The sequence below is a fragment of the Pleurodeles waltl genome, chromosome 12, assembly GCF_031143425.1.
Source record: "Pleurodeles waltl isolate 20211129_DDA chromosome 12, aPleWal1.hap1.20221129, whole genome shotgun sequence".
NCBI lineage: Eukaryota > Metazoa > Chordata > Amphibia > Caudata > Salamandridae > Pleurodeles > Pleurodeles waltl.
This window is the reverse complement of record NC_090451.1, coordinates 708236680-708257804: the sequence shown is the minus strand read 5'-3', so window position 1 is coordinate 708257804 and position 21125 is coordinate 708236680. Positions and strand designations below refer to the sequence as shown.

Here is a 21125-nt window from a genome sequence, read left to right as displayed (position 1 = left end):
TTTTAATTAAAGACAACAGCTTTGCTTCAAACTGGGCTGGAGTGATCCACTTGGAACTGTATGATTATACTGGGTTCAGCAGGGTCTGTGCCCCCTCGCCCCCTCTGGCACACTGCACGCTTGGTTGGACTAAAATTCTTGTCCTTTTTCCTTGAACTGGCAGCGGAGGTGGGACTGCAGATTATCCTCTCGAAACTCAATCCTAAAAGTCTTATTTTTCATGAGTTCCCAAATCCCTGGCACGTGCAGGCTGCCCCTGGGGCTCCAGAAATGCCAGGTGCCTGGTATTCTCTGCCTCTGGGAGGATGTGGCTGGAACCCTTCGTCTGGCCTGTGCCATCAGCACATAGACCCAGGGCATGTAACAAACCTGGCAGCCAGTCTCTGGTATGTGCAGGCTGTCCCTGGCTCTCCAGAAGTGCCAGTGCTCCCCACCTCTGGGGTGGGGGGGGGGGGGTCTGTGCCATCATGAAGGGTACTGGAGTCACCAGCGGTTGAATGGCTCTGCACCTTGGAGAGTCCTAAGAGTGGTGCGCGAGAGTGTGCGGTGTGGGACACCGGGCTTTGGGGTGGTCCCGGTAGATGCCTCACCTCTCCAGCAACCCCCCTCTGAGCCTGCTCCACCCCAGGCCTCTGTACATCCCTCCTGCCTGCACCCTCAGGACTGGTGGAAGGCTGGAGGGCGCAGAACCGGGGGCAGAGCAACCAGCACACACGCCCTGATGCACCCGTTCCACCCCATATTGTTCGGATGTGGCACCCCTGATGTGGCGCCTTCCTCAGACACCCGGGCTGCTGTGCTGACGGATGTGTCCACCGGTGGGTGAGACTCCTACTGAGGGTGCCCGAAGAGAAGAGACAAACATTTCTAAGTGCTGATGCGGCCTAACCTGGGTTATCAGGGTTAACGATGAGCCTCGGCAGGCGGGCACCCCATTGTAGACCGGGGTGCCACTGGTAATGTGTGCTAGGGTTCTCTTTGGCTAATCCAGAGGTTTTGTGCACTTAATGCCAGCTGGAGACACGCGGGCAGCTAGGTGTCAGAGTTACCTTCTATGCAAGGCAAGAGACTCCATGGCCTGACTCTGGTCCCACTGTTACATCATCGGTCCCATCAGATTTGATTAAATTCACCATATGCCCGGGTTTTTAGCCAGAGTATCCTAAACACAGAAGGATGCAAACTTTTATGTGTTCCAGTTCAGGGTCAGTTACCAGCCTTTTCATAAATCGGTTTAAAACGGATGATTCTCTGTGGAAAAGTTGCATTTAAGTTGCTCCCTTCAGGGCCTCTTGGTCTGGGGTTTCTGTAAACACTGTCAATGAAGCCATTCTGTACCCCTAGATTGATGTGAAGTTTGAGTCCTATTTCTATATTTGTGAAATGTCCAATTTGTTCGGTTTTCGGAATCCAGTCCCGCTGCCTGACACACAAACTCTCCTCTGCTTTGCAGGTGACCTGGCCATGGGTGTGAAAGTCCTCAAGTGTTTCCCCTGGTTTGACCGGCGGAAGGAGCGCAGCAAACTGAGCAAGAGCAGGAGTCTGGAAGGTAAGGGGGGTGGGCTGGGGGGGTGCTCGCAGGCCTTGGCAGTGTGAGTTGGGGTTACACCCCCCTCCAGTGAGGCGACGTCTGTAGCGCATGAGACTCCAAACGTAGTTGCCTCTTGACTCACCAGAAATGGTGACTTTGTTAAACCCAGGCTTTTCTGCTTCTGGGCATCTCGTTTCGTTCTTTTGCACATAATTAAAGTGAGATTGACCTGACCTGAGGGTACAAATGAGATGTGTTTTAGGAGGAATCTCTGTTTTAAGTAAACCAGTCGAACCCCTTCTCCTGTCCCACTAAGGAAGTTCCTGTACAATAACTACTAAGGTATACGTTTTTAAATCGAATTATCTTTAAATAGGAGCTATTTATTTTACCCGCAGTTCAGGTACCCCGTTACATTATGAGCTATTTCCACTCTCCTTTTAAAAATTTATGCTATCAAGTGTAACACTTTAGCATTCTGATTTTGCAGTGCTTGACTTTCTTTCAGAAATACTAGTAATAAAACTCACGGCACAGCTGAAAGCTTGTTATCTAAAAATATCACTAGTAGATCGCGACTGTATTTTTAATTTAACCCTTTTTATTGTTAGCATATGGTGGCCTCATTTAGGTGGGACCATGTTTTCTTTTTTTTGTTTTGCAGCATGTGCTTACAATAAACCATTGAAAAAACTAACCAGTGCACTATCATGCCAAGGCCAGGCCTATTGGTTTTGTCCCTGCTCGTTTCATTTTCCAGCCAGACTCTTATTATCTTTCTCACCGAAAGCTTTTAAAAACAAACTAAGGCTTTATGTGTTTTTACTTTTTTTTTTTTTTTATATATCGTCTGGGATAGAGTGAAAGGTAGGTTTGGCAGGAACACCATTCAAAATACTCAAACTGAAAAAAATCTTCAAATGTTTCCCTTTGTCAGCACAAAGGGAACTTAGTGCAGTGAACAGCCTCAACCGTAACGGATGCCTCAAGTGTTATCCGCATAGGCCTCAAGTTAAAAAAAAAAAACACACAGTTCCAAGTGGTGCACAATACATCTTGGTAAATACAATTAGATTTAGACCATACAAAAATCCAATTTTGCCAAAACAATGACATCAAATATCTTCAATTTCTTCTAGTGCAATGAAGACCCTGCCTCCCTGTATCTTTGTAAACTGTTCCACATTACACCCCAGAACTACACTTGTGATGCCCTCTGGCAGAATCGATGCTCCCCTGTGATGCAGGTACCTCTGAGGTCTAGGCCTTGAGTCTGGGAAAAATTACTGCAACCTCAAACCATCTCATGACACTCAGAGAAAAAGCTAAAACAATCTCCTGACACTAAATCTTAAGGCATACCACCTGCGTACCTCACACAGCAAGCATGCCTGCGTTCTCTGTACATTACATGTTGTCCACGAATGTAACTTGTATGCGCAGGAGACCACTCCCACACTATGTCTTCACAGAGCCCTGTGCTTCCCTAGAAGGCCCCTAGATTTACCTGCTGGCCTCTTTTTGTGTGTTTCAGCTCCTGCTCCTCCTGAGAGCCCAGAGGAAGCGCCTGTTGAGAAGACTCGGGTGCGCTCCACCCCCTCCAGCAGCAGCGACGACGGACAGCAGGCCCGGGCCTACTTCAGCGGGAAGGCGCGCGTCTCCTTCCGGCACGAAATGGACTCCACCATGTCTGCCAATGACTCCACCTTCTGACTCTCCACACCTGGCCTTGGTGGAAGGACCCGTTGACATCACTGGACTTGTTGAAGAAGGTGGCGGTGGTGGACATGATGTGAGCATCTTTGGGGATGTCCCATCATCCCCCCTGTCGGGGTCAAGCGGGATAGTCTCACAGTGAATGGAGGTTCTTCCGGCCAGGGTTAGGTCTGTGCCCTTGGGGGTAATCTGGGCAGAGCAGGGGTGCCAGCTCTTTCTTAGGGGGTTTATGGCACCCTGTGCAGTGGGACTGGCTACACCGGTTCAGTCGACCATTCCTGGGGTTCTATATCCACTGGGGAGGTTGCAGTCATTCCTAAGGGAAAGCGGGGTTGGTTCTGTACATTTGGGGTGGTCCTGCCCTCCTCGCCTGAGGGTACATCTTTCTTTCTCTGCTGCGCCCTGCTCCTCTTATAATGTCAGGGGCTTCGCTGTTCTCTGACGCAGGGGATGGTTTCCTTACTCGCTACTCACTGAGATGCACAGATGCAGGGACTTCTCCTAAATATTTTGTAAGGACCTTAGGGTTCAGGCTTCAACTCCCCCAGTTGCTGCTGCACCCCAACTCTGTCCCTGACCCCAGGTGCCGTCTCCAAGGAGGCCTTATGGTATTGTCCGGCTTCCACAGTGCGCTGCAACCACTCCCAGCCCTTCCATATATCAGCCAGTGCGTGAACGTCCTTCCTGGGGAATAATTTGTAATTCTACATCTGACCGGACAGTGCTGCAGGCTTAGGTACCCGCCATGGTTTGCAAATCTTCAGCTTTGTGAGCTGTATGGAGCGCAGACACTAGAATGGTATCTTCTTGGTTTTACAGTAACTTAGAAAACTAGATTGACAATTTTTTTATAGTTTATTTTATGAACCTAGAGTGAGTTGAAACCATAAGTAGAGTGTGGTTAAGTGTAGCTTTCAAAAGAACTTGAATGACTGTTTTACGGCGAGCCAGGGCCTCCCAAGCCCACCAGTATTAACACCCTTCCTGATGTGTGAATATTTTTAGGCGCTACTTGATACAAGGTTTCAGGGTAGATCATGGGACTGCAGAAAGTACCCAAGTGGGAGACAAGTACCTAGTACTCGGGGTGCAGTGCAGCGCTAACACCCCCTCCAGTGTGCCTTGAGTCTGCATGACAATTGTTTCAGATTCGTCGATGCCCAGTAACATTTTCAGTGTTTTAGTGAACTTTGAGGTGCTGATGGGACCTGATATTGGTGTCTGATGTCGCTGGATCTAGGCACCTCCTGATGGGGAGGAGCATCATTGGACTTAGTCAATGCCTTTTTGCCTAGAAGCGAAGGCCCGTAGGTCCTGCAGCTGAAACAAAATAGAGTGATCCTGGATCCCAGTTCAAAAAGTGCCGGATCTAAAGGTTGCCGGGTGAAAGGGTGCATAGGGTCCAAGAGTGCATGAGGTCGAAGAGTGCTGGGTCCAAGGGGTTCAAAGGGTGCACAGTACAAGGGTCCATTGGTGCACGGTCCAAGGGTACACAGGGTCAACGGGTCCATGAGGTCCAAGAGTGCTTCGTCCAAGGGTGCACAGTCCAAGGGTCCATAGGTGCACAGGTTCCAAGGAAGCATTGGGTCCGAGGGAGCACGGTCCAAGGGTCCATGGATGCACAGTCCACATGTGCAGGGGGGGTCCAAGGGTGGGGTTCCAGTGCGACACGGTCCAAGGGTGTAGGGTTCAAGGGTGTGAGGTCCAAGGGTGCAGGTTCCAAGGGTCCTTTGATTTTTCGTTTCCTGACATGACTTCTGAGAGGACAAGTCTTGGCAGTCCATCTGCACAGGCATATGCCAGGATCTCTTCTGGGAGTGACTTAACCTCTGCTTGAGTGGCAGTTCCCTTGAGTGAGGGTCGCAGAAGAGTGTGCCTGCCCCTCCGGGGAGTGTGAAAAGAAAATGGAGGGACTCTAGTGTTCAGACTTCCAAGCAGAACTAGCAGTGGCGGGACGTGGCCCTTGACATTCACGGCGCAACACTGACATCTAGTGGCCAAACTGTATAACATTGCAGAGCGGATGCATTATGAACATTTAATTCACGAAGCAGCACTGACGTCCAGTGGACAGACTGCGGTACTGCAAACATCCACAGTGATAACCTAATAATAAATGATCGTTTCAATCACAAGGCAACACTGCCACCAAGTGGACAAACTCGGCCATAGCACCCAAGAGGGGTTAATTCACGGGGCAACACTGGCATCTAGTGGACAAACTGTGTAACACCGGAGAGCGGCTAAATTATGAACATTCCATTCACGATGCAGCACTGACATCCAGTGGACAGACTGCGATACTGCAAACATCCGTAGCGAGATTCTAATATATGATCGTTTCAATCATAAGGCAACACTGCCACCAAGTGGACAAACTCGGCCATAGCACCCAAGAGGGGTTAATTCACGGGGCAACACTGGCATCTAGTGGACAAACTGTGTAACACCGGAGAGCGGCTACATTATGAACATTTCATTCGCGAGGCAGCACTGCCATCGGGTGGGGAGACGTTGGAAAGGCAGGAAGTCTTAAAAAGCGAAATTTCAAATTTGAATTGTCCCAATTTTTTTTGTGGTTTTAGCTTCAAATAACGCACAGTTTGCCTAACCTGTTTATTTGGGCAGTGTGAAGAAGTTGAACATTTAAGATCTCACGGTTTGTAGTGTTAAAAAACATACGCAAATTCCTTGCTGATCACAGTGGTTCTGAAATAACTTTTTCAAAAAAGTCAGTCTCTAGTTAAGTGCAAAGCACCAGTCCTCGCCTATTTTTACATTCTCTGCTCATTGGAAGCTTTGGATGTAGAGGGTGGCTGGAGTGTTGACTTCCTGGTGCCCTCTAAAGATTGGGCAGAGACACGCAAATGCCGGCCTTCGAATACTGCTTTTTTAAGTAGAGAGGGTAGAGGTGCTGCTAACACTCCCAAATAATGGATCACTCATTATCATAGTCACATTAGCAGAGTGTGGGCAGAACTGCCTGGCAGCAGTGAAGCTGGAGGTGACCCAGACATTTGACTCCGAATCCTATGGGCATCTAATCTTTTTTATTATTGGTTTAATTAAACTTTAAAAAAAAGTTGATGTACAAACTGTGAACTGCACTCCATGTTCCAACCAGAACCCTCCTTTTAAAAACTTATTGTGGGAGGTGCCAAGTTGACTGGCGCGATAAGGTCAGCGTGAGAGAAGGGTGAAGCCTGGGTGCAGTGGCCATCGCTGTGCTGAACTGCTGTCAATACCTTGTGCTCTAGCTCACCAAAGCAGCAGATCCAGGGTGCACATACGACATTCCATTAAATGACTCAGACGTCAGTGTTAGTGTTGAGTTAGTCTGGCCTTTCATGCTCCCCTGATCCTCTCTCTGGGCCTGTTGTCCTTCTGGTTTAAGCGGCTATCCCATCTCACACTGGAGTAGCCAACTCCCTTCATTTTTATGGGAGCACCTCTCTTTGTTTCTTTTTGTACGATTGTTTTGAATATGATGTGACGTGGAGAATGGTTTCTCGTCCAGGACTTTTTGCTGTCAAGCAAACTTTCTCTTTTAATGCATAACAAAGACCTCTAATCATTGTAACCCCCTTGTGTGGTCACTTCAAGCTAAACAACTTCTTCTCATCACAGTGCACAATGTCAGGGTGTGGTATGGATATTTAATCTTCCTTGTGTGTGGTAGACGCATTCCCACATCCATCCCTCCAATTTATGTCCAGTTCCATCAGCTGCCTCTTACTTTGTGCCCCAAACATTGTGCTTTTCCACTTGTTCTTTGTCCTGCAAATACATCCTTCCCTCATAAGTTGAGTTCTCAGTTGCTATTATGTGTGCATTAAATGGCATCACTTGGTCTTAGCTGCCACCAGAGTTTTATTTTCCTTTCGCCGGACTGAAGTGCCTGCCTCTACTGAGCAGTACCAGGTTCTCATGTGTGCTCACTCACTGCTGCAGCAATACTTCCCCCGTTACTCATTCACTCCTAGTTTACCATTGTAACTGACCCCTCCATGTTAATTGCGACACTTGTTTTTAGTATTGGGGTGTTAATGCTGAATGTGAATTTCCTGTTTTCAGCCCTTGTGTTTGTCTGCACCACCCTTAGTGGTGAAACCCATTCCTCACCTTTCACCTCCCTATAACACTATGGCCATATTTATATTTTTTTAGCGCCACATTTGTGTTATTTTGTGATGCAAAAGCGGTGCAAACTTACAAAATTCTAATTGTATTTTGTAAGTGTGCGCTGCATTTGCATACAAAAATGATGGAGATGCAGCGCTAAAAAAGTATAAATATGGGCCTATGTTATTTCACTTAGGATCATGGCTTTCTCATCCGAAAGCCTCCTCGTTTGCACTTTTCACAAGTGCCTCGTTGACCACGAAAGGTCTTCCAGTGCCTGGTACTGATAGAGCTCTAATGCTTCTCCTTGTAAGAATTCTCTCTGGAATTTGTGTTAGCCTATCTTGTTATCTGTAAGGAATATTTCCAATAAACTGTGATTTCAACAAACAATATCCTCAGATTGTGTGGATTATTTTCTTTCTTTGATTTTGGGGGCTCTGAGAAACCAATGTGCTTCTGTTCAATCCCGAAATCTTTCCAGTCAGTACGTTCAAAGAGTTGATGCTAAGTGAACAGCCATCGTCTTACAGTGCTCCTATGCCCATCAGATGTCTGGGTGGTGTGGGGGAGGAGTGCGGCACCACAGTAGAGAAGTGGGGTTATGTAGTTAGGGAGACCACACAGCTCACCATCCATCGCCTTTCTGATACACTGTTTTTTGGCACAGGTTATTCGGTGCAGTGCTGATAAATTTGGTGATCCTGCTTGGGGCTTTGTGGACAAGTTGCGCATACATTTGGCTCAGCGTGGGTGGAATTATTTTGATCTATTTCAAAATTATATAGTAACATACTTTCTTAGTTTTTCTTGTTAGTGATCTTTGTTCATATTTTATTCACATGGCTATTCCTAACCTAATCACCATTCACCCGACATAGACCCTCTTAAATAGTAGAATCCTACTTCATTCACCCATATCACACACTGTCCATAACTATCACACTTTCACATCATTCATCACACTTAAAAAACAAAAAAAACATAGGGGGGGCACATCACAACTCAAATATCTTCTTGGTCAAAATCCATTTATACATGAAAATGGTGCTGATTTAATATATTCTATTACACAGTATCTCCTACATGCATTCAACATTTTGATGTTTCATTTATTTTCTATTTACAATATCCAATAAATATAACTTTTAAACCAAAGTAATAATGATCATTTCATCTCATTGTGTATGTTCCCATCTTGACATCCCCACAAATGTTGATACATGTTTTGGTACCCCACCAAATTGTATCCATGCACCTTCCTCAGGGCGCTCAAATGAAAATGGCTTAAAGGTTATATTTATTGGATATTCACAGTGGGCCTCTTTTTGACATTGCAATGTCACAGCTTGTGTGACAGGTCTGTTGTTTTTACATTCAATATTTGGGGGGCACGGCAAAGGGTTAAGGCAGGATGCCAAAACAATCCTTATGTATTGCATGTCTGGGTGCTGAAAACTCAGGTTTGCTCTAGCTAAGTCTCAGGGTTAATTGTGGGTACATGGACTTCCACAAACTGGATTTTGATGTTGCATGTGGAGGACACATTCCCCACGCACACCCCCAGCCCTCAGAGCCCAAGGTTAGGGAGGCCAAAGACTTTGGCCATCTTGTAAATGTCCAAAGTGGGTCAAGTTAGCCCTTTGAACTTTTACTCCATTGGTTAGGAGACCCTACCTAGGCAGTGCCATAGACAAGCAGGGTGGCAGAGAACCTATAGAAGAGCTTGTGCTCCAAGTAGCAACTGGACCTGGACCGAACCCTCCCGTTGGCCTCTGGCTGACACCCTCTGAGTTTCTAAGTGCGTTCCCTGAGGTGCTGGGGGTTGTTACCAGTTTACTCCTTTGCTGAATTGGGACTTAAAGGACTAAAGTCAGAAAGTGAAATCTTTCACCTGGATGAACCTGGTTACCCTCCATTGTGGTCAGCGTCAGATTGCGCAGAGGTTCGGTTCTTCCGCAACCATTGATTATCATTTGCACTTTGTGCTTTTTGTTGATATTCCTAGGTAAACATTTTAAAAATCATGCATGTCTTTGGTTTCCCTCATTGGATTCCTGTCATTTTGGTATCTTCTGATTATTAATTTCTTTCCAAATGTTCCTATTTAGTTTGGGATTGTATTTATCATTTTGCATTTCGACTTTAATACTGTTGTAGGACTGCATACGTACATACTGTACACATTGCTTCTAAGTTAAGCCTGTCTGCCTCGTGTTTTAGCTACCACTGGGTGGAGCTCAGGTTAATATTAGAGACTTTAAAGGTTCACTGACAATGATTGTGATTATTTGAGGTGGGTACTCACCACCCTCGACTAATAACCGAATTTCTTAAAAATTCTCGTTCCTCTGACCGCTAACTTCACTCCTCCCGGATTTAACACTTTTGTTTCTACAGACTTCTGTCTCCAATGGCTACTGACTCCACTAACTCTCGCCTTTGCCGACTTCAGATGCTTCTGTTTCCGATGAATCCTCACTCCTGGCACTCCACTGGGTCTTTCTCCTCTAACATGTCTGCCTTTGTTGACTTCTAACTCATTGACTCCTGCCCCCTGATTGACTCCTTTGTGCTCTAGCTTATTCATCTTCTGATGCCGGACTTCACTAACTCGTTGCTCCTCTGACTTCACTGAACGTTGACTCCTTTTTTCATGTTTATGTTCTGTACATGCTCTATTTCTGTTATGGTATATGGATTTTACATAGCACAAGTTTTAAGTAGGTTTTTCGAACAAAATGTATTTTCTGGCGTGAGCGACTGGTCCCAGTTTGCTCTAGTGCTACGTGGCCATGTAGGCAAAAGAGCAGCCACCACGTCGTGCCCGAGAGATGCGACGTGGAAGCCCCGGGGTGAAAGAGGATGCCTTAAGGGTCCTAGTGGGGTTGCAAAAGATAACAACTGCAGATATAGTGTCGGCCACCTATATGTAATTTATGTGAATGTGAGGAAGAAACGTAAACATAATCTTCTCCCCAATGGGTAACCAAGGAAGCAGTTTAAGATTAGGACTAGAAGCTGCTCTCGGAGGAAGTCGACTAATCAGTCTCGCTGATGCAATTTGGATGGTTTGAAGACATGCTAAGAAGGAAAAAGTGATGCCTACATACTGAGCATGACCATATTCCAGATAACTTGTAATTATAAGTGTTTCATCCAATACGTCACATTTACAGGATCAGTTTCTGGTGGGCGCTGCATTTTTGGAAATGGATATCACTAGCTGAGTGTCTTCTGCGTACAATAGTACCCCAAATCCGAACTTGGTGACAGCAGCCAATGGGGCCACGTGCAATGTAAAAAGGGAGGGGCAAAGGGACAATGCCTGCGAAAGTGCACAAAGTGTGCGAGTGACACTGGATCTAACAAGCTGAAGGTAGATTCCCTGACTTCATTAAGACTGAAAGGAATGAAACCAGTCCAAAGATCAGGAACCGATCTAATCTCCTGCAGCGCCCTGATCAAGATTGATTGGGAGGCCGCATGGAAGGCTGCTGAGAGATCTGGTAGGGTGAAAGCTGCACGTCTTCTCTCATCCAAGCTGATCCTAATAACATCCTTGGCTACCAGGAGCAGTTTCGGTACCCTACTCTGTCCCGAATCCCGACTGAAAAGAGTAGAGTATATAAAGTTCTTGTAGTTAAAGAGATATCTGCCTATTAGTGCTTTTTTTCTCTAATAACTGGGCTGGAAATGGGTTGAGAGGGATAAGAATGGTTAGCTGGGTAGGCAGAGAGCTTCTTGAGTAAGGAATCAACCTTGGCATGTTTACAGCCTTCAGTTACTTTGACTGTGGTCACAGAGAGATTAAAGGCTCCCCCGAGATCTGAAGAGAACAAGGCTTGCTTACAAGGAATGATATGGCATGTGTGGACCTCATCATACTGTCAATGCCTTGTACTATCATTTTATTGAAGTTCTGTGGGTGAGTCTGAGCTAAATAACAGAGCAGAATTCCTGGCTCCACCTATCATCCACCTGGCTGGTGAGCAGCGTGCATGGTACGTGTTGTGCTGATGGGCAGCATAGTTGTGCTGCGTATGTTTTTCCGATGCCGATGTGTAGGCGGGACGAGGGACAGAGCCAGCCTTGGATTGTCTCGAGTCCCTCTCCACAAAGTGCCAGTGCAGTCACATTAAACTTCTAACGCAGAGACACTGCACAATTGGAAGCAGCGGTTTCTCCTCGCACCAGTGTTTTTTTGTAAGTCAGACAGGTGTAGGTTTATTGTGTGTAGCTGATAGGGAGTTCCTGGAGTAAACCTTTGGAGAGCTGAGTGTGTAAAGTAGGTAACTTGGTTAAGAGTCACACTTGCAGATGGCCCCTGAGCCAGTGTTACTTGTGGAAAAGGACAGTACGAGTCACTGGTGAGGTCCAATAACATCTGCGCGCCTCAAAGCCCACAAACAGGGCCTCACTCCCAGAACTGGCCTGTGTTGTGTGGGGCACACTGCACAGCCCACACCCTCACTTTCACTTACTACTGCAGGTAGCTCTTTGAATCCTACAACATTGGAACAACAGGGCAGGGGCTAAAATAAGGCTATTGTCCCCTGCTGCCTTAAAGCACTGCTATAAATGGCCACTAGAGGACACCAGTGTCCAATAGTCAGCAAAAGAAAACTGAACATCAAAACACAAAACACTGTTGCCTTGTAGGCTGTACCATTGCTCCACACATGGGTTCCAAGGCACACCAAGGCCTGAAGACCCTGACAGACCTGAACCGAACATGCAAGGCATGCAGGGAGCCAAATAGGTAAAATTATCTACAATGTCCCTGGATGTGTGTGACCACAGAGATCACCCACACCCAGTACCATATGATGCTCAAGTAATATTAGGGCATAAAGAGGAAACGGTCCATTATGGTCTGTATGTTTGTGTGCATGCTTCGTTTTGTTTGCTCTGATTGCCCCAGTTGGAAATACCAGCCATGAAGCGTAGGGATTTATTATATTTCTTGGTCCTGAAGAAAGCCTACTGACCCTTGAGGGCATATTACAAGCTGAAACATGTCGACCTATTGATGTTTGGCATCATCATACCCACAAGCCTGCCTAAGGACCGTTTATGGTAAAAATAGTTAGGGTCAGGGAGGCATTTTTAAATCACTCATAATCCAGCATACAGAACTCGAGTACAGAGGAATCAACAATACTATGAGTATGTTATCTTTAGGACACAGCACTGATTGGTACATGGAAACTTAAGAGTACCTGGCTGTCCTGAGATTTAAGAACCCACTACTTGGGAAGAAAAGTGGCTATTTTTGACACTTACATGGTGGAATCCCCCATCTCAGAAGTAGAGACTTGTAAGGAAATGCCTCCTTAGCATGGTAACCCCCTGACTTTTTGCCTTTGCTGATGCCAAGTTATGATTTAAAAGTGTGCTGAGGCCTGCTAATCAGGCCCCAGCACCAGTGTTCTTTCCCTAACCTGTACTTTTGTTTCCACAATTGGCACACCCTGGCATCCAGGTAAGTCCCTTGTGACTGGTACCCCTGGTACCAAGGGCCCTGATGCCAGGGAAGGTCTCTAAGGGCTGCAGCATGTCTTATGCCACCCTGGGGACCCCTCACTCAGCACAGACGCACTGCTTGCCAGCTTGTGTGTGCTAGTGGGGATAAAACGACTAAGTCAACATGGCACTCCCCTCAGGGTGCCATGCCAACCTCCCACTGCCTAAAGGTATAGATAAGTCACCCCTCTAGCAGGCCTTACAGCCCTAAGGCAGGGTGCACTATACCATAGGTGAGGGCATAAGTGCATGAGTACTATGCCCCTACAGTGTCTAAGCAAAACCTTAGACATTGTAAGTGCAGGGTAGCCATAAGAGTATATGGTCTGGGAGTCTGTCCTGCATGAACTCCACAGCACCATAATGGCTACACTGAAAACTGTGAAGTTTGGTATCAAACTTCTCAGCACAATAAATGCACACTGATGCCAGTGTACATTTTATTGTAACATACACCCCAGAGGGCACCTTAGAGGTGCCCCCTGAAACCTTAACCGGCTACCAGTGTAGGCTGACTAGTTTTAGCAGCCTGCCACACACCAGACATGTTGCTGGCCACATGGGGATAGTGCCTTTGTCACTCTGTGGCTAGTAACAAAGCCTATACTGGGTGGAGGTGCTTCTCACCTCCCCCTGCAGGAACTGTAACACCTGACGGTGAGCCTCAAAGGCTCACCCTCTTTGTTACAGCTCCCCAGGGCACTCCAGCTAGTGGAGTTGGCCGGCCCCTCCGGCCACGGCCCCACTTTTGGCGGCAAGGCCGGAGGAGATAATGAGAAAAACAAGGAGGGGTCACTGGCCAGTCACGACAGCCCCTAAGGTGTCCTGAGCTGAGGTGACTCTGACTTTTAGAAATCCTCCATCTTGCAGATGGAGGATTCCCCCAATAGGATTAGGGATGTGCCCCCCTCCCGTCAGGGAGGAGGCACAAAGAGGGTGTAGCCACCCTCAGGGCTAGTAGCCATTGGCTACTAACCCCCCAGACCTAAACACACCCCTAAATCGAGTATTTAGGGGCTCCCAGAACACAGCAAGATAGATTCCTGCAACCTAAGACAAAGAAGGACTGCCGAGCTGAAAACCTGCAGAGAAGACGGAGACACCAACTGCTTTGGCCCCAGCTTTACCGGCCTGTCTCCCCAGTTCTAAAGACACTGCTCCAGTGACGCGTTCCACAGGGTCCAGCGACCTCTGAAGCCTCAGAGGACTACCCTGCATCTAGAAGGACCAAGAACTCCCGAGGACAGCGGCTCTGTTCCCTAAAGACTGCAACTTTGCAACAAACTCTGCACCCGACGCCCCCGGCTCGACTTGTGGAGAACAAACACTACAGGGAGGACTCCCCGGTGACTGCGAGACCGTGAGTAGCCAGAGTTGACCCCCCTGAGACCCCACAGCGACGCCTGCAGAGGGAATCCCGAGGCTCCCCGTGACCACGACTGCCTGCTTCACAGACCCGGCGCCTGGTAAAGACACTGCACCCGCAGCCCCCAGGACCTGAAGGATCCGACCTCCAGTGCAGGAGCGACCCCCAGGTGGCCCTCCCCTTGCCCAGGTGGTGGCTACCCCGAGGACCCCCCCCCCCCCTGCCTGCCTGCATCGCTGAAGAGACCCCTTGGTCGACCATTGAAACCTATTGTGAACCCGATGCCTGTTTGCACACTGCACCTGGTCGCCCCGTGCCGCTGAGGGTGTACTTTTTGTGCTGACTTGTGTCCCCCCCCGGTGCCCTAAAAAAAACCCTGGCCTGCCCTCCGAAGACGCGGGTACTTACCTGCTGGCAGACTGGAACCAGGGCACCCCTATCTCCATTGAAGCCTATGCGTTTTGGGCACCACTTTGACCTCTGCACCTGACCGGCCCTGAGCTGCTGGTGTGGTAACTTTGGGGTTGCCCTGAACCCCCAATGGTGGGCTACCTTGGACCCAACTTTGAACCCCGTAGGTGGTTTACTTACCTGCAAAACTAACAAACACTTACCCCCCCCAGGAACTGTTGAAAATTGCAGTGTGTCTAGTTTTAAAATAGCTATTTGTCATTTGTGTGAAAACTGTATATGCTATTTTGCTAATTCAAAGTTCCTAAGTGAAATACCTTACATTTAAAGCATTACTTGTAAATCTTGAACCTGTGGTTCTTAAAATAAACTATTGGCTGGATTTGTCTCTGAGTGTGTGTTCCCCATTTATTGCCTGTGTGTGTACAACAAATGCTTAACACTACCCTCTGATAAGCCTCCTGCTCGACCACACTACCACAAAATAGAGCATTAGAATTATCTCTTTTTGCCACTACCTTACCTCTAAGGGGAACCCTTGGACTCTGTGCATGCTATTTCTTACTTTGAAATAGTGCATACAGAGCCAACTTCCTACAAGACTGGACTCTCAAAACATGCCTTCCTCCTTGTAGGTAAGTTATTTGTGCCATAGAAATTGTAACTGGTTGGAGACTTTGTTGTTTACAGCTCAACATAAACAAGAAAATGTATTTGGTTGTACAAGAAGAGATAACCGCAAAGGGGGTGATGCTGGTACATGACCAAGTTGAAAGTTTATAAATAAGTAGGTCCGGAATACTACATGGGTGAAGCATGCAAGGGCTAACAAGTCTTTCCTATGACCTACATACAAAGCATGAAAGTACATGAGCTAAATGAGGGTCAGAGATAATATTATTGAGTTTTAATGCCTAAAAGAACTTCTTGGCAGGATTCTGCGGCTAGAGAAAAGTGTCCAGGGCCCAACAGGTCTGAAGACTTTCCTGTACCCGGGCTCTTCAGCCAAAATAATGCATAGTAGGCTCCATTGCATGTGCCAAGAAGCATTTCAACAAGACGAGCCAATGTAGACACATCAGTTGGTCCATTGTTGTGTCTGAATTTAGACCATTGTTAGAAGCACTTGCTGGAGCATGCCAATGTGGCCTAGACTTGTGCAAGTGACCACATCTGAAAGCTGCACGGGCACTGGGAGGTTACTCAAACCTATCTCAGGTTTTCCAGGGAAGGAGTGTTCCTTAAGAGGGTGCATGTTCTCTTGGTGTGAAGACCAACCCCTTGTTAAGAGGACATACTCATTCAAAGGCACCATTACTGAATTCACAAGGAGGTTTAATTGGGAGGATTAGGCAGGGAGGTGAAATCTGGTCTTAATTAGTTAGTTATCTCCCTAAAGGGGCAAACATCTGAGGGATGCACAACCCTGCATGGTCTGGGATGAGGAGGGTGGCTCAGTGTTTGTCATAATCAATACAGAGAGATGATATTGGCATGCGCACAGGGATGAGGGAAGTTCTTCAAGTTGTTGGGTGTTATAACAGCATCGGCAGCTTATGCCATTTGGACCATGGAACACTAGTGTACATATCTATCTTCAAAGACTGCGGGTCTAATTGAGTGGGTGACAGCGCTTGTGGAAAGGAACACCAGCATCCCACCTGATCAAGGGAGGAGACACCAGGGTTACATCAGTGCTGCAGCCCGTGTACATCACCTGAGTTATGGGCCTGCACTTTCCATCTGATGTATATTGAGATATTTGTACCTTACTTTGTAAAGCAAGCACATCTTTACAAAACCTCCTGAATACGGAAGCTCTTTTCTTTCACCTGGACCCTACCAAGAGTGTCAGTAAAGTTACAAAAAAACATAAACGAGCAGTCGGAGATAGGAATAGTAAACAGAGCTCTCCTTGGTCAAACAATCAGAAGCAGTGCCAGGTAACACTGACTGTCACGAGACAGCTTGAACTTCAGCCACAGTAAATGCATCAGGACTAATAAAAGGGATCTTCATTGTTCAGCTCAACTCTTCTCACTGACGGGGTGTTACAGCACCCCTTGCAACCGTACTTCCAGTGCCACTGGGTCTTGAGAGGTAATTTATGGAGATTTCTCCTTTTGCCCAGGTGGATGAGTTTCAGGGGTTCATGCCTTGGTTGGTGACGGGACCAGAATTGGAAATGCAGGTGTAGATGTTGTGTGGCAATGGTACAACCATTGAGGGTGCATCCAAGATTGGAGGTGCGGGCATAGATGATGCATGGAGATGGTACGGCCCGCTGAAGGCTGCATGCAGGATTGGAAATGCAGGTGTAGATGATGTGTGGTGATGATACAACACATTGAAGGCTACATCTAGGGCGGGATCGTAGACTGGAGGTATAGGTGTTGAATGCTGCCTGGAAATGATGTGCGGTGATACAACAACTCATTGAAGGCTGCATCCAAGACTGGAGATGCGGGCGAAGATAATGTGTGGAGATGGTGCGACCAACTGAAGGCTGCATCCAGCGCGAGATCCAGGATTGAAGTGCAGGCATAGAAGGCACATCACTGAGGTAACCAGGTTCGAGTCTCTGTGTTGGATCAACATCCTTTGATTCTGGCCAAATCACTTAAATCCCCACGCCTGCAATTCAGTGCCTCGAGACCCTCATGGGCGATGTGCTGTGCCTTACATATCTTGGGTTTATTTATTGTAAGTGGTATCTGGGGTAATGCTGACAGTTAGAAGGATGCTGAGAAGGGCTGATCTGGTGACGTGGGAAGGATGAGTGGCTACTGGACACAGTGCAGATCCTGAGAGACGGGATGAAGTGAAAATGTCCCGTTGGAGGTGGGGATCGGACAACAGGGTGGGAGACCAGAGTGGTGCGATGTTCATGTAGCTGAGAGATAGATGGAGGAGAATGAATGAATTGATGTCTGGTGAATTGTAGTGGATTCAACTGGAAGCTCGCTGAGGGCTGCCGCAAGGTTGAGTGGGCATTGAATGGGTGATGGAGATGCCATGCAGGGGAATGGCATCTGAGAAGCTGTCAATATTTTACCTTCTATAATCACAGTAACACAGGGACATGATGGAAGATACCTAATGCATGTCACAAACATAACCACATTCTTAGACAGCTTTCATAACTTTTTATTCAACATTTATTCATCTCCCTATCCCAGTGTATATCTTAGGGAGTTGCACAGTTTTCCTTTACCTAGAACGTTGTCCTAGACATATAAAACAGAGTGAATCCATGTCTTCCTCAGTCACAAACACCAGTCCTTAAAGTCCTATCTGACAGCTCCTGATGCTTGTGTGCAAGACACAGTCATGCCGTACTTATAGGGGGCTTCTGGAAGCCCTGGGAGCCCAGGGTCTTCTTGCAGAAGACCTAACATGGCTGTCACAGTTCTGCACCTCCAGGTGTATTTACACACCTTTTCCTGGTGCCTGTAAGTGGAACGAGGCGCAACTGTCATGTAAATTCATTGCTTGGGTTCTCAAACCCTGATCTGGTGTTACTACCACTAACTTAATTAACTATGACCTCCTCTCTTGGTACGGAGTAAATACATCCTCTCCGGCATACGCGGCACCCCGAGCATCCAGCCCTTTCCACCCAGGTTTAGGGGACAGTACATGGAAGTCCACACATCACTGCAGTTCATTCATGGTCAGTCGGTGAAGACAAGACTTGAGCGAAGTGAATAATTCCACCCATCCGGAGATGAAACCAAAAGCCGACAGAGCTGAAGCTACAGCTGCTGCCCTTCATCTCAGCCAAGCACTCATCTTCCTCACTGGACCCTGGGAGAGATCCCTCACTTGAAGCCATAGGTGCAGATCTGCCTCAGACATTCGCAGCACCCATAGGTCATGCCCACCTCCAGCCCTGATAGAACTCGACGCCCTGGAGGAGAGAAGCACAACATGCTTAGAACACATATGATTTACTACATTGGGCTCTCTTCAAAACATGCAGGACAATGCATCATTACCCACCCTGAGAAGGTACTGTGGGTACTAGCAGGTGTGACAAAGCATGATCATAGCAATGCAAGGTGGGTACCATGCTATAAGAGGGTGGAAACTGAGGCAGAACCTCACCACTGGTCACCTGGAATGGGGATGCTGTGCTGGGCCTAACCACCCCACTCCCTCCAGTATAGATTGGCATTTGACTTAGGTCCATATTTATACTTTTTTTTAGCTCTGCATTTGCACTGCTTTTTGGCGCAAAAGCATGCAACCTTAGAAAAAACATTTTCCTTACACTACTCTTACAGTAGTATCTAACTCCTAAAGTGACATCTTTTAAAATGGCGTCTTCCAAACACTATTCTTCCTGCAGCGGTGCTGCAGCGACCCTCATATACTAGTCTTTTAGAGGTATCGTCTGTGCAGTAGCTGCACAGCGGTGCCTTCCATGTACACACAGTGGTATTGTCCACGCATCATTGTACTCACCCAGCACGAACTTGTCATCAGGTGATTTCTAGCTCTGCGTCGCGAGCCTGAGGGATGTCCTCATCAATGATGTGAATGAGGAGTAATGTGTTGGGGGGGAGATCCTCAACGTCCTTTGTGAACATAATGATGAAGTTCACAGTCGTGTCCTCCTGGTTCTCCAGCTCGTGATGTTGTTCCACCAGGATCTCCTGTTCAGCAACATCATGCTCTTGGGACACTTCTTCCTGGGGTTCCATCTCCCCATGCAGCTCCACTTCTCTATGCAGTTTCATCTCCCCATGCAGCTCCACTTCTCTATGCAGTTTCATCTCCCCATGCAGCTCCACTTCTCTATGCAGTTCCATCTCCCCATGCAGCTCCACTTCTCTATGCAGTTCCATCTCCTCATGCAGTTCCACTTCTCCCTGAAAATCCCCAGCATCTAGCTCCACTTCTTCCTCAAGTTCCACCTCTCTTTCAAGCCCCCACTGTCCATACAGTTCCACCTCTCTCTCGAGCTCCACCTCTTCATGCAGTTCCACCTCTTCGTGCAGTTCCACCTCTTCGTGCAGTTCTACCTCTTCGTGCAGTTCTACCTCTTCGTGCAGTTCCACCTCTTCGTGCAGTTCCGCCTCTATTTCAAACTCCACCTCTTCATGCAGTTCCACCTCTTCATACACCTCGCCCTGCCACTCCACCTCTCCCGCCTCCTCCGGCTGCCCCAGAATCATCTGCTGTGACACTGCTTTCTCCTGTCCGCCCTCTGAACCGACCACCATCCATGGTACGCCCAGATATTGCTGAACTTTGCTGACGGTGCAACGTCTCTGGGGGTCGAAGGTCAGCATTTGCTTGACACAGTCCTGGGCCTGGGGTGTGAACCTCTGCCAGTAGCTGGGGACAGGTGATCTGGGCCCTCTCATCTGCCACCAGTACAGGTCTTTGTAGAGTCTGTCCGAGGGCAGAGCCCGCTCCCAGGGGAAGAAGCCGGTCAGGGTGGTCACCATGAGCACGGCCAACGCCCATACGTCGATGCCGGGGTGCAGGACCATGGAGTCAGGGTGCCTCAGGCGGCACAGCTCGGGGGCCATGTAGGGGTTGGTGCAGGACATGGCGGTGATGTGGAAGCCTGTCAGGCTGGCGAGGCCAAAGTCACTCAGCTTGACGCTGCGGCACTCGGGGTCCATCAACATGACGTTGTCCGGTTTGACATCTCTGTGCACTAATCCCAGGCTGTGCATGTAGTGCAGTGCGTTCGAGATCTGCAGGACACAACGCTTCACCAGGACCTCGGGGATCCCCATCTGGAGAGAAGATGCAGGATAAAAACAGGATATCAGTAAAAGAACCAGGGCTATAACTGACACATGCAGAGCTTAATTTGAGGCAGTGGTTTCTGGGGCTCGGCGCCGAAACTTAGGGCCATATTTATACTCCGTTTGCGCCGAAATTGCGTCGTTTTTTTTGACGCAATTTCGACGCAAAACTAACGCCAACTAACGCCATATTTATACTATGGCGTTAGAGGCGAATAGCGCCAAAGTTCCCGGAATGTGCGTCATTTTTTAGCGTGAACCCCTTCCTTGCGTTAATGATATGCAAGGGAGGCGTTCCCGTCTAAAAAATGACTCCCAGGCCTTTACGTGGTATTTATACTCCCGGGCAAAAGAGACGCCCGGGAGTTGGCGTGGCTAAAAACGGCGCATTTGCGCCACTTTTTAACGCCTGCTCAGGGCAGGCGTTAAGGGGCCTGTGGGCTCAAAATGAGCCCACAGGTGCCCTCCCATGCCCCCAGGGACCCCCCCTGCCACCCTTGCCCACCCCAGGAGGACCCCCAAGGATGGAGGGACCCACCCCAGGGACATTCAGGTAAGTTCAGGTAAGTATAATTTTTTATTTTTTATATTTTTTTTTGGTGGCATAGGGGGGCCTTATTTGTGCCCCCCTACATGCCACTATGCCCAATGACCATGCCCAGGGGACAGAAGTCCCCTGGGCATGGCC

The 21125-nt window shown here is 48.0% G+C and overlaps 2 protein-coding genes across 4 annotated transcripts in view; one reads left to right on the top strand and one right to left on the bottom strand.

Moving 5' to 3' along the window:
• C12H17orf114 (chromosome 12 C17orf114 homolog) overlaps window positions 1-7762 on the top strand; it is a 40117-nt gene extending 32355 nt beyond the window's left edge. For both annotated transcript variants that reach the window (XM_069215723.1, XM_069215724.1), the window contains exons 2-3: window positions 1454-1549; window positions 3066-7762. In XM_069215723.1, the coding sequence (XP_069071824.1) occupies window positions 1465-1549; window positions 3066-3244 (264 nt within the window). In that variant the 5' untranslated portion in view covers window positions 1454-1464 and the 3' untranslated portion in view covers window positions 3245-7762. The remainder of the gene's footprint in view (window positions 1-1453; window positions 1550-3065) is intronic.
• Window positions 7763-17850: 10088 nt separating this feature from the next.
• Window positions 17851-21125, bottom strand: part of LOC138266937 (serine/threonine-protein kinase SBK1-like) — a 29915-nt gene continuing 26640 nt past the window's right edge. For both annotated transcript variants that reach the window (XM_069215717.1, XM_069215718.1), the window contains exons 4-5: window positions 19140-20425; window positions 17851-18582 (exon numbers count right to left, since the gene is read on the bottom strand). In XM_069215717.1, the coding sequence (XP_069071818.1) occupies window positions 19157-20425 (1269 nt within the window). In that variant the 3' untranslated portion in view covers window positions 17851-18582; window positions 19140-19156. The remainder of the gene's footprint in view (window positions 18583-19139; window positions 20426-21125) is intronic.